This window comes from Coregonus clupeaformis, chromosome 35, assembly GCF_020615455.1.
Source record: "Coregonus clupeaformis isolate EN_2021a chromosome 35, ASM2061545v1, whole genome shotgun sequence".
Classification (NCBI taxonomy): Eukaryota; Metazoa; Chordata; class Actinopteri; order Salmoniformes; family Salmonidae; genus Coregonus; species Coregonus clupeaformis.
In genome coordinates this window covers 16052563-16067455 of record NC_059226.1, presented here as the reverse complement: position 1 = coordinate 16067455, position 14893 = coordinate 16052563, and the positions used below count along the sequence as shown (strand labels likewise).

Genomic DNA, 14893 nt, shown 5'->3' with positions numbered 1-14893 from the left:
GTTATAATGTGTTATTTAGTTGTTATAAAGGCTTTATGAATGCATACATAAGGACACCTAGAGTAAAGTGTTAATTTTTTTTTAATTGATCGGTTTTCTGCTGCCTTGCCAAATCCCCTTGCTGCAGAAGACATTATAGGGAGCAGTGAGCTGCATATTTCTTCACCCCTCCCTCCTTCCATCCCTCGCCTCATGATTGAAACAGGAAGTGGGTGATCAATTACATATTCAACCTACACAAAAAAGAACAGTCAGAACTATATGTAAATGAGCTTAACCACTTAAGTATAGCATCTGAAGGCTGTTTCATTGTAATTTACTTACTTACAGTACCAGTCAAAAGTTTGGACACACCTACTCATTCCAGGGCTTTTCTTAATTTTTTACTGTTTTCTACATTGTAGAATAATAGTGAAGACATCAAAACTATGAAATAACAGATATGGAATCATGTAGTAACCAGAAAAGTGTTAAACAAATCAAAATCTATTTTATATTTGAGATTCTTCAAAGTAGCCACCCTTTGCCTTGATGACAGCTTTGCACACAATTGGCATTCTCTCAACCAGCTTCATGAGGTAGTCACCTGGAATGCATTTCAATTAACAGGTGTGTCTTCTTAAAAGTTAATTTGTGGAATTTCTTTCCTTCTTAATGCGTTTGAGCCAATCAGTTGTGTTGTGACAAGGTAGGGGTGGTATACAAAAGATAGCCCTATTTGGTAAAAGACCAAGTCTATATTATGGCAAGAACAGCTCAAATAAGCAAAGAGAAACAAAAGTCCATCATTACTTTAAGACATGAAGGTCAGTCAATACGGACACTTTCAAGAACTTTGAAAGTTTCTTCAAGTGCAGTCGCAAAAACCATTAAGCGCTATGATGAAACTGGCTCTAATGAGGACCGCCACAGGAAAGGAAGACCCAGAGTTACCTCTGCTGCAGAGGATAAGGTCATTAGAGTTACCAGCCTCAGAAACTGCAGCCCAAATAAATCCTTCACAGAGTTCAAGTAACAGACACATCTCAACATCAACTGTTCAGAGGAGACTTCATGGTCAAATTGCTGCAAAGAAACTATTACTACCAATAAGAAGAAGAGACTTGCTTGGTCCAAGAAACACGAGCAATGGACATTAGACCGGTGGAAATCTGTCCTTTGGTCTGATGAGTCCAAATTTGAGATTCTTGGTTCCAACCGCCGTGTCTTTGTGAGATGCAGAGTAGGTGAACGGATGATCTCCGCATGTGTGGTTCCCATGGTGTGGGTGTGCTTTGCTGGTGACACTGTCAGTGATATATTTAGAATTCAAGGCACACTTCACCAGCATGGCTACCACAACATTCTGCAGCGATACGCCATCACATCTGGTTTGTGCTTAGTGGGACTATAATTTGTTTTTCAACAGGACAATGTCCCAACACACCTCCAGGCTGTGTAAGGGCTATTTTACCAAGAAGGAGAGTGATGGAGTGCTGCATCAGATGACCTGGCCTCCACAATAACCCGACCTCAACCCAATTGAGATGGTTTGGGATGAGTTGGACCGCAGAGTGAAGGAAAAGCAGCCAACAAGTGCTTATCATATGTGGGAACTCCTTCAAGACTGTTGGAAAAGCAATCCAGGTGAAGCTGGTTGAGAGAATGCCAAGAGTGTGTAAATCTGTCATCAAGGCAAAGGGTGTCTACTTTGAAGAATCTCAAATATAAAATTGATTTTGATTTGTTTAACACTTTTTGGGTTACGACATGTTTCCATATGTGTTATTTCATAGTTTTGATGTCTTAGCTATTATTCTACAATGTAGAAAATAGTAAAAAATAAAGAAAAACCCTTGAATGAGTAGGTGTCCAAACTTTTGACTGGTACTGTATGTCCAGATAAAAATTAAACGGCTACAATTTATTATGTAATGTGGGAGATTCAAAGCGTGTAAGTACTGCTACTACCACCATACCAATGTGAGATCAGCAATACTTGTAAACTAGGTAATTTTAGGATGTGAGGGGCATTGTGCAGATAGCACCAGTAATGCCACCTTTTAGAAAAATAGACACACAAATGAGAATGGATATTCGGAATGAAAGTGAGAGTATGGGACAAATTCAAAGCTATTTCATGTATCAGGATTTGATTGTACAGTTATTATAATACTCTCTAACCTGGATTTCCTCCCTAAATGCAGGATTCAATTGTTGTTTGATTATTTCATTGTCAGCAATTACAATGTTGTTATAGTATAGTTTCTATGTAAAGTATAGTTTCTACAGAAGGGTCATCCTTCTTTGCAACTTTCTAAGGACTTAACTTGAGCCATACGTAGCTTCTCACCCATCAAAATGCTTTAAGAGCTTAACTTATTAATGTAGAGAGAGAGATTGATTACTTATTGGTGTCATAAGTCTGTAGCTTTATCGATAGTTAGGCTACCCGCGGGCATGGGTTCGTGAGGATGTCAAATATACAGTACATCAATCTAAATCGGTCATCATAAAACGTTTTGTCCTTCAATTTTACTCACTTTAGTGGTTTGATTGATATATCCGGGAACACCTTTTAAATGTGTTTGTCATCAAGGTGTATGATTGCTTCACAGTGTAGTAAATAGATCTGACATTTACCCTTTACAATCCAAACAGACATGGAATTATTGTATCTCCTCGCCCCAAAAATGGCAAAACTCTGACCTCTAAAAGATCATTCAACACAATCAGACCATCTGACATTCCTAGATTGTTTCCAAGACAATTTCCCCAACTAGCAATTTCAGAAATAATATCCTGCAACGATAACATGGTGATCATGCAAATTGAGAGAGCAGGAGATAATCAAACTTCAATAACATCTCCCCAACATAGTGGTCCTTAAGGCAAATGTTGTTGCTGAACTCTTGTCCTTCCTTTGTCCTTTCATTGTGCCGAGTCATTTAAAGATGTTAGATTAAAACCAAATCACGTGACGTAGTCCTTTACAATCGTACCCGGGGTTGAAAATGGCAGATTTGGGCACTGATAATGTCACGATCGTCTGAAGGAGGAGACCAATGCGCAGCGTTGCGAGTGAACATGATGACTTTATTAACTAAAGCAACCACGAAGAAAACAACAAATGACGATCCGTGAAGTTCTATACTGAATACTACTAACAGCAACAAAGAAACAATAACCCACAACACAAAGTGAACTCACACAGTATAAATATGGCTCCCAATCAGAGATAACGAGCCGACAGCTGACACTCGTTACCTCCGAATGGGAGTCATACGACTAATCAAGAACAATTAACCAAACATAGAAAATGCACAACCAGAAATCCCCAACATAGAAATACACCCAAACAATGAAACTAAACAACCCTGGCTCAAATATCAAGGTCCGTGGAGCCAGAGTGTCACATTACCCCCTAAAGGGTGCGACCTCCGGGCGCACCAGCCTACAGTCTCGGGGAGGGTCTGGGTGGGCGTCTGTCCCCTGGTGGCGGCTCTGGCCCAGGTCGTGGTCCCCACCCCACCTTAGTCACTATCCGCTTCCGTATTCCCTTCCTCATGACCACCCCCCCAACTAAACCCCACTGGATTAAGGGGCGGCACCGGACTACGGGGCAGTACCGGACTAAGGGGCAGTACCTGACTAGATGGCGGATCCTGGCTGGCTGGCTCTGGCGGATCCTGGCGGGGACGGCTCTGGCGGATCCTGGCGGGACGGCTCTGGCGGATCCAGGCTGGACGGCTCTGGCGGATCCTGGCTGGGCGGCTCTGGCGGATCCTGGCTGGACGGCTCTGGCGGATCCTGGCTGGACGGCTCTGGCGGATCCTGGCTGGACGGCTCTGCGGATCCTGGCTGGACGGCTCTGGCGGATCCTGGCTGGACGGCTCTGGCGGATCCTGGCTAGACGGTTCTGGCGGATCCTGGCTGGACAGCTCTGGCGGATCCGGTCTGACGGAAGGCTCTGGCTGCTCCTGTCTGGCGGAAGGCTCTGGCTGCTCCTGTCTGGCGGAAGGCTCTGGCTGATCCTGTCTGGCGGAAGGCTCTGGCTGATCCTGTCTGGCGGAAGGCTCTGGCTGATCCTGTCTGGCGGAGAGCTCTAGCGGCTCCGGTCTGGCGGACGGCTCTGAAGGCTCATGGCAGACGGGCGGCTTTGCAGGCTCAGTACAGACGGGCAGTTCAGACGGCGTTGGGCAGACGGACAGTTCAGACGGCGTTGGGCAGACGGGCAGTTCAGACGGCGTTGGGCAGACGGGCAGTTCAGACGGCGTTGGGCAGCCGGGCAGTTCAGGCGCCGTTGGGCAGACGGGCAGTTCAGACGGCGTTGGGCAGACGGGCAGTTCAGACGGCGTTGGGCAGACGGGCAGTTCAGGCGCCGTTGGGCAGACGGCCAGTTCAGGCCGGCTGGCGACGCACATCGTGGACCTGGTGCGTGGAGTAGGAACAGGCCGGACCGTACCGGGGAACACCCACCACTGGCCTTAACTGGGGATCAAGAACGGACCGGACCAGACTGGGAACACACTTCAGTCTCTCATGCCGTGCCACAACAACTTCCCTCCTCTACTCGCCAATGGCTCCCGTAATCCGATAGCCTTCTCTCCTTTTCTCCCTGTGGCAGCCTCCTGCTGCCCAGGCAGCCTAAAGCCATGTGCCCCCCAAAAAATGTTTTGGGGAGTAACCACGGGCTTCCAGCCTCGACTCCGCGCTTCCTCTTCATACCACCTCCTCTCGGCTGCAGCTGCCTCCAGCTCTTCACGAGGGCGGTGATATTCCTCCTCAGACCACCTCCTCTCGGCTGCAGCTGCCTCCAGCTCTTCACGAGGGCGATGATGTTCCTCCGGTTGTGCCCAAAGACCCTTTCCAGCCCGAATCTCCTCCCATGTCCAAAAGTCCTTAGGAGGCATCCATAACTCCTGTGTCCAGACCCCTTGCTCCTGGACGCGCTGCTTGGTCCTTTTTTGGTGGGTTATTCTGTCACGATCGTCTGAAGGAGGAGACCAATGCGCAGCGTTGCGAGTGAACATGATGACTTTATTAACTAAAGCAACCACGAAGAAAACAACAAATGACGATCCGTGAAGTTCTATACTGAATACTACTAACAGCAACAAAGAAACAATAACCCACAACACAAAGTGAACTCACACAGTATAAATATGGCTCCCAATCAGAGATAACGAGCCGACAGCTGACACTCGTTACCTCGAATGGGAGTCATACGACTAATCAAGAACAATTAACCAAACATAGAAAATGCACAACCAGAAATCCCCAACATAGAAATACACCCAAACAATGAAACTAAACAACCCTGGCTCAAATATCAAGGTCCGTGGAGCCAGAGTGTCACAGATAAGCGCCTAAATTGGAAACAATAGCTGTACAGTAACATCCTATAAATGACGTCAGAGCTCAGGCTCTGCACTTCAAAGCGCTGTATGGATTTTGACTGACAGCCGTTCTGAACTTGAGCACCACACGCGACAAGACATTGCCTCCATCCCTCCCACTAATTGGGAAACTTTTGCAAATGTTTTATTGTCTGTGTGAGGGAAATGCTGTAAATTAAGAGGACTCGATGTATTTTGAAAGATGAGGCATTGAGGATTATAATAAATACCACTTTGATGTCATACAAGCAAGCCAAACACCTGTGAGTCCAAATGTGCACTTCACATTTCCATAATCATAAAACTCATGTCATTTACAGTGTCAACGTTTATGATCACTATGTTTGACGTACAGTTACAAGATGACATGGCGTCATACCCTGGGTTGTTCTGAACAGAATGAGCCTATATTTGTCTATTGTGAAGAAAACACGGAACACGCACCTGAATGCACTCATGACTCCTTTCTACACTCTTAGAAAAAAGGATTCCAAAAGGAGAACCCTTTTTGCTTCCATGTAGAACCCTTTTTGGTTCCAGGTAGAACTATTTTGGGTTCTATGTAGAGCCCACTGGGGAAAGGATTCTACATGGAACCCAATAGGGTTCTAACTAGAACCAAAAAAGGGTTCTTCAAAGGGTTCTCCTATGGGGACAGCCGAATAACCCTTTTTATCTAAGTGTGTATGCGCACCAAAATTACGGTCTGTTTCTCTGAATTGCCTTATGAAAGCCTTACATGGTAAGATAGTATTTTATAACTTAGCAATGTTGGCAATAGAACAAGCTTTCAAATTATGCCCACCTGACCCAGATTGCGATTTATAATGGGCAGTTTTTGGATTGTGTGAACAACAGTAATTGTGTAATCACACAATTACTGTTGTTCACACAATCCAAAAACTGCCCAACTGCGGGGATGCAGGGTTGTGTTACTAACAAACCAACTACAAGTGTACTTGCTCTAGCACCTTATAGTTGACGACTCTTCTTTGAGTCATTGAAGTGCATTGAAATTACTTAGGAACTGTGCACACTTTAGAGAGGTGTGTGGCCAAGTGAATACACCAGTTAGTCCTCTCACTCAAACCCTTGTAATGTTTTTGTCTTATGTTGCACCTACCCCACATTTTCCAGGAATATTTGTATCATGTTACTGAATGTATCCAGAGTATTTTCAGATTTTGTCATCAACAAATGTGGCAAAAAGTACAGTAAATGTAAAATGTACATAAAATCCGCAGTGTAATATTTGGATTCAGTCTTGTGTCAGGTGAACTGTTGTGTCCTAAACTTTAGTCTAATAAATTTCCCAAAATTACATTTTCCAAACCCTTTCAATTGCAACCATGCTTATGCATTTCATATTTCTTCCGTAAGAAACATTTCAATTTATCCCTATCCATATAGGTCCATTTCCACAAGTGTAAAGGGTTAAATAAAAGTCTGCATTTGTGGCAAAGAGATGGCATACCCCACACTTCAGATTCCATGTTTCAAAACGTAGAAAAACTGACTTGAATGATCATGGGCATTCAATATCCAAAGAGATTTAGACTCTACAGAGCTTGAAAGATAGAATGATAGTCCTTAGAACATCGTATTACTTAAAGCAGTGTGAGTCACAATAAATTCCAACTGCAGGACACTGTAAGCATCCTGAGACAGCTCCATCCAGTTGTGATCTCACTGCTCCACCTGTGTTTAGCTCAGTCTGAGCGAAAGGGGATGTGCGTTAGGCTATGAACAGAATTCCGCCAGACAGCCACATGATCTCATCTGACTGATCAACCCGCTCCTCTCTGACTTGTGGCACAGTAAGGCACAGAGTCCTCAGAAAAGTAGGATGGATGCCAGAGCTAAAGTAATTATTCAGCGTGTTAATTTAGTGGCTGAAATTGTTGACGAAGTAAGTGGTCAGCATGTCTTTCCTTCCCCTACGTTGACATTTAAAAAATGCAAGCTATTCTTTATATACACATAGTAAAAACAATTGAGTAAAAGTGGAGTAGGAATTATCGGATGGATTTTCTAGAACTCATTTGAAGGTATAACTCCTAGGAGAAATGACTAGCTTTATTGAGGTAAACTTAACTATATCAAAAAAGCAGGGCAGACATTGAGGTAGTTTCTATTTAATAAAAAATCCTTCAATCCAAATATGTGGGGATAAACAACATGTGACAGATTCAGCAGTGTGAGGTGAGTAAGACTCACAGACAGACAGAGACTGTTCCTGAGTACCCTAGGCTTCATGGATTGGGGTCAGCTTTTAACCATACCCCCAAACCCAATCCACACCAAATAATACACTCAAAACAAAGGCTATTTGTTGTCCACGTAAAGTGACTTTCCCTCCTCTGTTCAGTTCATTGCCATTGAGAGGAATATAGATGCTAAAACATGCCTTGGAGGGTTATTTTTACTGTCTAATGTGTCCACCACGTCAAGGGCACGTGTACCAGTGGGCAAACAGATGCCTCGGTCAGATGAAAGACATCTTGCTGCAATAGATCCGTCACATTCCCTCCTGCTATTTAATCCTGATTAGCATTTGTTTCCTTCATTGTTGAACTTTTGTGTCTATACGACTACAATTTCAGGCTTAATTACTTTTGGGTTGACAGAGTGCAAATGAAGATCCCTCTGCTTAAATGACTTTGTGGAGGAGGACTCAAAACACACATCACTCATTCAGCTTGGGTCTGCTCGACCTTGTTTATTGGGAAATAAATCAAATGTAGGACGTATCTACCGGTAGTTCTAGGTTTGTGTTTGTATTGTGTGTACCACTGAAAAGCACTGTGGTTTTAAATATAGTGGCTGTCTCTGCCCTTGGTTGCAAATGACCTCACAGAACACTGCGTCCGTCCCCCATCATGCCCAACTCTACCACAGATGCGCCAGACTTTAGGGCTAAACCAGGAAACTGTGGCTTTTCCTGGGTTATTCATTTCCAACATGGCCGCCGTTATGACTCACCGTTTGATACAAACACATCTTTAGAATAAATAATGCACATCCTTGACCTCTCCTGGAATATACTCTCCATCCACGAAGCATCATATCTTTAAATGGAAAATACTCAACACAGAACGACCAGTATTCTCTGGTGCAATCCGCTATTACATTGATGTGGCATGTAGTCAGGGGTGGTGCTCATACATAATGTATTACTAGCTGCGGTAATCACTCATGGGGAGGGACTATTGGAGGGCCATCTAATGGAGATGCTCTGCTATACATTTTGTGACCCCCTTCCTTATGAAAAAAATCCACTTTAGGATGAGAATCTTTTCTGACAATGTGTTAGGGGGGGGTAATGATAGCCTATACATCTACTAACTGCATCAAATGCAAATCACCACTGTGGTCATCAGACGCATACTTCAAATAAAAGACAACATAAAAGTAGATGAACATGTCAACTTCAAATATGCCAAGGAAATCTTTTACAAAAGCCACCACAAATAGATGCACATATGTCAAATCCATTCAGTAGAGCAGAACTGCTAGGCCGTGCCTTTGAGACAGAACTGCCCTCACACAGTTTTAACATGCAGTTATTTACCTAAATATTATAATTTCTGAAATACATCCAACAGAATTCAGTCATACACTTTGACCAAACCTCATTCAGCGTGTATAATATGTTAGTGTCTCTCTCCACTCTCCTGTATACAGTTCTGCTCTGCGTTTTTTAAGTGGTGGTTTGTGCCATGCCCTTCAATGACTCAAGGACAGCTTAAGGCACAATAGAGCCAAGATATATGCAACTATCATGTGGCATGATCTTTATTACAGCTGGCAAATTGTGCTTTGGTATCATTTGTATTATACTATCATTACAACATGTTAACCCTATTAGCTTTTACCCTATTAGCTTTAGTATCATTTGTCCTGAAGGAGCCTTGATTAACCCTTGTTGTCAAAGGTCAAAAGGTTATAGAAGGTTCACTCATTCATCAGCTGCTTTCTGTGTTTGATTGTACCTGTTTCGATGATGGATTGTCACCAAAACATAGGCTTTTGATTCAGAACAGATGGCTATACATTTCTCCTCTCCCAGCCTAATCTCAACAGCCTTGATAAAAATATGAACAATATAATCTTAAAGTTGTTTCATTGTTATTACATTGCAATAACAATGTTTTGCAACATTTAAATATGGTACTGTATAATCTGAGCTAACCGTGTTGCTAATGGGGACTTGTTTGTTCAGGTGAATGTTTCAATGTACAGTGCCTTCAGAAATTATTCACAGCCCCTTTACTTTTTCCACAGTTTGTTGTGCTACAAAGTGCGATTACAATTAATTTAATTGTCCGTTTTGGTCAACGATCTACACAAAATACTCTAATGTCAAAGTGGAAGAAGAATTCGAACATTTATGAAATATTTATGAAAAATAAAACACTCATATATCTGGATTAGATAAGTATTCACCCCTCTGAGACAATACATGTTAGAAACACCTTTGGCAGCATGAGTCTTTTTTGGGTAAATCTCTAAGAGCTTTGCACACCTGATTATACAGTATTTGCACATTATTATTTTTTTTATTCTTCAAGCTCTGTCAAGTTGGTTGTTGATCATTGCTAGAAAGCCATTTTCAAGTTTTGCCATAGATTTTCAAAGCCAAAACTGTAACTACGCCACTCAGGAACATTCAATGTCATCTTGGTAAGCAATTCCAGTGTAGATTTGGCCTTGTGTTTTAGGTCATTGTCCTGCTGAAAGGTGGATTCGTCTCCCAGTGTCTGTTGGAAAGAAGACTCAACCAGGTTTTCCTCTAAGATTTTGCCTGTACTTAGCTGTATTCCGTTTTTTTTTTTTTTTTTACTCTCTAGTCCTTGCCGATGACAAGCATACCCATAACATGATGCAGCCACCACCATGCTTGAAAATATGAAGAGTGGTACTCAGTGATGTGCTGTGTTGAATTTGCCCCCAAACATAACGCTTTGAATTCAGGACAAAAAGTTTATTTGCCACATTTTTTGCAGTATTACTTAAGTGCCTTGTTGCAAACATTGCATGTTTTGGAATACTTTTATTCTGTACAGGCTTCCTTCTTTTCACTCTGTCATTTAGGTTAGTATTGTGGAGTATAGTAACTACAATGTTGTTGATCCATCCAAATTTTTCTCATTTCACAACCATTAAACTCTGTAACTGTTTTAAAATCAACATTGGCCTCATGGTGAAATCCCTGAGCAGTTTCCTTCCTCTCCGGCAACTGAGTTAGGAAGGACGCCTGTATTTTGTAGTGACAGGGTGTTTTGATACACCATCCAAAGCCTAATTAATAACTTCACCATGCTCAAAGGGATATTCAGTGTCTGATTTTTTTTTATTTCTACACATCTACCAATTGGTGCCCTTCTTTGCAAGGCATTGAAAAAAATACATGCTCTTTGTGGTTGAATCTGTGCTTGAAATTCACTACTCGATTGAGGGACCTTACAGATAATTGTATGTGTGAATGACTCAAGACATTTCATCTTTTCATTTTTTATACATTTCTAAAATGTCCTACAAACAAAATTCCACTTTGACATTATAGGGTATTGTGTGTAGATCAGTGACACAAAATCTAAATGTAATCAATGTAAAATTCAGGCTGTAAAACAACAAAATGTGGAAACAGTAAAGGAGTGTGAATACTTTCTGAAGGAACTTTATATACAGTACCACAGACCTCTACATGAATAAGCCTCTCAATGTAAATAAAGGTGTACTGTCTAGGTCGGACACTGAAGTCAAACACTCCTTTCCTCTGTCGCAATCAGGGAGTTCCAGCTGTTTATGTGGGACACATTGCATGGTAGGGAGGTGAAAGCTGTTTTTCCCACTCTTAAACTTCTGTCATGGCATACATGTGGTGAATATGAATGCTAAATACATGTGGGGCTAAATAATGCATCACAGTGAATCGAGGCACACAAAGATTTAAGCAAAACGACACAAAATATACAGTAACTGGAATAACAGAATGTTGTGCTAATTCTGCATTGGACACAAAGATGTCACTGGATATGTTATAAACCTCTTATAAATAAGCTCACTACCCTACCAAGTAGCTACAAATTGGATGCATGTATTGAATGTATGGCTCTCTCAGTCAAGGCCACAAGTGATGTTACTGATATTCAAGACAGTGTAAATTACATAATGCTCTATCGACTACTAATATGAGAGAGGTTGGCAATGCTATAGGCCTATAAATAAAACAGTCCAGAAAAGTATCCACTTTGCAACTAAAATGACACTCTGGCTGCATTTAGACAGGCAGCCCAATTCTGATATTTCACTAATTGGTCTTTTGACCAATCAGATCAGCTCTGAGAAAGATCTGACATGAAAATATCTGATGTGATTGGTTAGAAGACCTATGTGAAAAAAAGATCAGAATTGGGGTGCCTGTCTAAATGCAGCCATATAACCAATAAAAATAAAAATGCACACACACAATTTTGCACTGAATAAATATCATGGAAAATGCTAGTGCAATTACAGAAATGTTAAGGACATTGAGTGAGTGATATATTTTTGGTCTTGGGAGAACAAATCAATAAAATTAGTGTGAGTGAGTGAGTGTGTGTGTGTGTGTGTGTGTGTGTGTGTGTGTGTGTGTGTGTGTGTGTGTGTGTGTGTGTGTGTGTGTGTGTGTGTGTTAATGACAGAGCGCAAAATTACTTTTATGAGTAAGGAATTCCACTGACATCTCTAAACTATAATGCTTAGAAATATGGTAAAGAATAAGAAACGAATGACTGTGCCTTTTCAACCCCCAGGATTTGTCTCAAGGTTGCTGTTTCATCTTAGGTTTATGATATATAGTGCGATTGAGCTTCGATTATGTCCCTTCTCAGCAATCCCTACCCCAGTTTATAATCAATAAGATTGGAACAGATATTGTGCAGCAACGCACGCGCGCACCCTCACTCGAAGGTCTATCAGCCGTCTCTTTGGCTTACACGGGAATAGGAGGTATAGACGTGGTACATTTAGCCGGCCAATCTTTTTCTCACTCACACACGTAGCACATTCGGTGAAACCCGTGCAGACACGGCTTGCTCAGAGTAGGACGATGTAGCGCGCGACGTATACGTCACTGTGATGTTGATGATTACATAAAATGTAATTATTACCCAATCATACAACATCTGTTGCCAGAATTACGTGATATTCTATCATTATAATATAACATTAACAATATTATTTTCATAGAGTTTAGACTGACGGTAGCGATTATTTATCAATTTCACTTCAGATGGCATCCATTATATCGGGAAGGTGAGGGGGTTGGGTTGGGGATACAAAACCATAAATTACAGGTAAAGAAAGAACGAAAATCCGTCTCAGAGAGCAACAGAATCTACTAAATGAACACGTCTAATAAACGCTCGTATGGTTCGTTTGGACACGAAAGCGTCATAACCGAGAGATTTCTGTAGCCTAGTCTCCTTGAATCTGCAGTGGGCAGTGAGGCAAGTGCCTAGTGTCTGACTGAGTATGGATCTAGCTGTGTTCAGCGTTTCAGTGGGAAGGCACAGAAGGAGGCACATAATTCATGCAAGGTGCATCCGCTGACCAGGGGCTATCTCAGGGACGGTGACACAATCCCAGTCATTTGCTATAATGTTCACAGCGGTGCAGTATAGCCTGTATTGGCTCTACATTTGGATATAATAATCACACACAGGCTCTCACACACACACACGCTTTAGATATAGGTGCAGAGCGGCAGTGAGTCCAGGCGTTTCGTCTGATATTTTATTGATCTCCAGACGTTGGAGGTTGGGCTACGCCAAAAAAGCCATGCATGCTTCGGGCCTCATATCGATTTTATTGCCTTGAGGATAGGGGAAATGTGTTTTTCAATTAAACCTAGACAGACAAATTGCACAAATATATGGCAGTGGCTATCCTTATGGCATACATCTAGTCACCGAATATGTTTTAAACCGGTATGAATGTGGTTTTCCAATGCAGGGAAAAATGAAACCCTGGTGCAGATCCTGCCATTGCATGGTGTCGCCAAAGCGAACCCAATTGAACCCTATAGGTGCATATTTGGGAGAGATCTTCAATTATGTCCTCCTTGATCGAATTTGGGTCTAATACAAGCAATAATGTAAACGATACCCTATTATAGAGGCCAGTTATAACAAAATGTACAATCTCATAATATGACCCCCCAACCCCACCGTAGTCGGCCCCGTCCCACTCCTATAAAACGCTCTCTCCATCAACTATCTAGAAAACGATAAATCCGATGGGCTGAAGCAATTCTGAACAAATATTTCGTTCTACCAAGGGTTGAAGAAAAAACTTTAACGGTGTTTGCAGGGATTGCTTGGCTAGGATGACTATGGGCTAGGATAGCCTTCACCCACTGTATTTTACCACTGTTAAGGGTAGCTGTCCATCCATATTAGCCAGCAATAAGCATTCATAAGCTTATATTGATATGGTTCATTTATATCAGTAGACTATCTATGGTAGATGTGTTTGTTTTATATGCTTGCCTGCCTGCAATGCTAATAGCCCTATGCTATTTTCTCAAATCAATGCATTTTAACGGACCTTTAATAGAGAAGTCATATTTTTATCATGCTCATATTACGTGTATGATCATCAGTGCACGCATGCGGGCACCACTAGGCTATTGACACTGATGGGAAGATACATTCGAATGCGTAAAATAGAAATGAATAGCCTAAAGATATCTGCCTCTGTATTTTTGGTAAGGAACCGAAACCTACGTGCACATATTTTTTATGTTTGCCGTGAGCTAGCGCTCAGCAAGGAGATGTCAGACGCTGACGCCCGATTGCGGTGAGGTTTCGGAAGGGAGGAGAGAGTGGGACCAAGGGAGGAGGGTAGGAATGGTAGAAATATATAAGCTTACACTTCGTAGTTCTTGTGTACGATCCTTCATTGTTTCCCCGCCGTGTTGGCTAAAATATAATCGCCTGGGTTTTTCCGCCTCGTTGTCTTCTTATGTCCAAAGGTCCGACAATTTTATATTTTCTTCCAGTATTCAAATGAGGGGGTAGGCTATGAGTCTCCCCTGTGCACTACCTTCTCTGTCTTTTTTGCTTTTCTCTAGTCCCCCCTCTACCGTGCTTGTGCGTCCTCCTTGGCGGTGCAGTGTCGCCCCGCAGCGCGCTCCGACTCCAGCAAACGAATGCGATACGAGCGCGGTACTGATGCTGCAAAAAAAAAAAGGATGAAAAAAGAAGCGATGCGGAGGGATGGAACTCTGTGCGCACGCGCGGTCTCCCTCTCTCCATCTCAATCACTTTACCTGCTACCCCTCCCCCTCCGCCCTTTTTCCCCTTCGGTGTCTATCCGCAGCGCGTAATCGTTCGGCGCTCTATGCAAACCAGGGAACTGTAGTTTGTTTTAGGTGAATGAAAATAATTTTGTGGAATTCAGTCCACGCGCACGGAGACGAGTAGGGCAACGGAAAACCCAGCCCCCCTTCCCAAAGGAGCAGTTTCCAC

At 42.5% G+C, this 14893-nt stretch overlaps 1 protein-coding gene across 1 annotated transcript in view; it reads right to left on the bottom strand.

Annotated features, from left to right (window-relative positions):
* The window catches only part of LOC121569477 (syntaxin-1B), a 74989-nt gene extending 60377 nt beyond the window's left edge, over positions 1 to 14612 (bottom strand). The window contains exon 1 of the mRNA XM_041880458.2: positions 14296 to 14612. Within this exon, the coding sequence (XP_041736392.1) occupies positions 14296 to 14325 (30 nt within the window). The 5' untranslated portion in view covers positions 14326 to 14612. The remainder of the gene's footprint in view (positions 1 to 14295) is intronic.
* Positions 14613 to 14893: the final 281 nt, after the last annotated feature.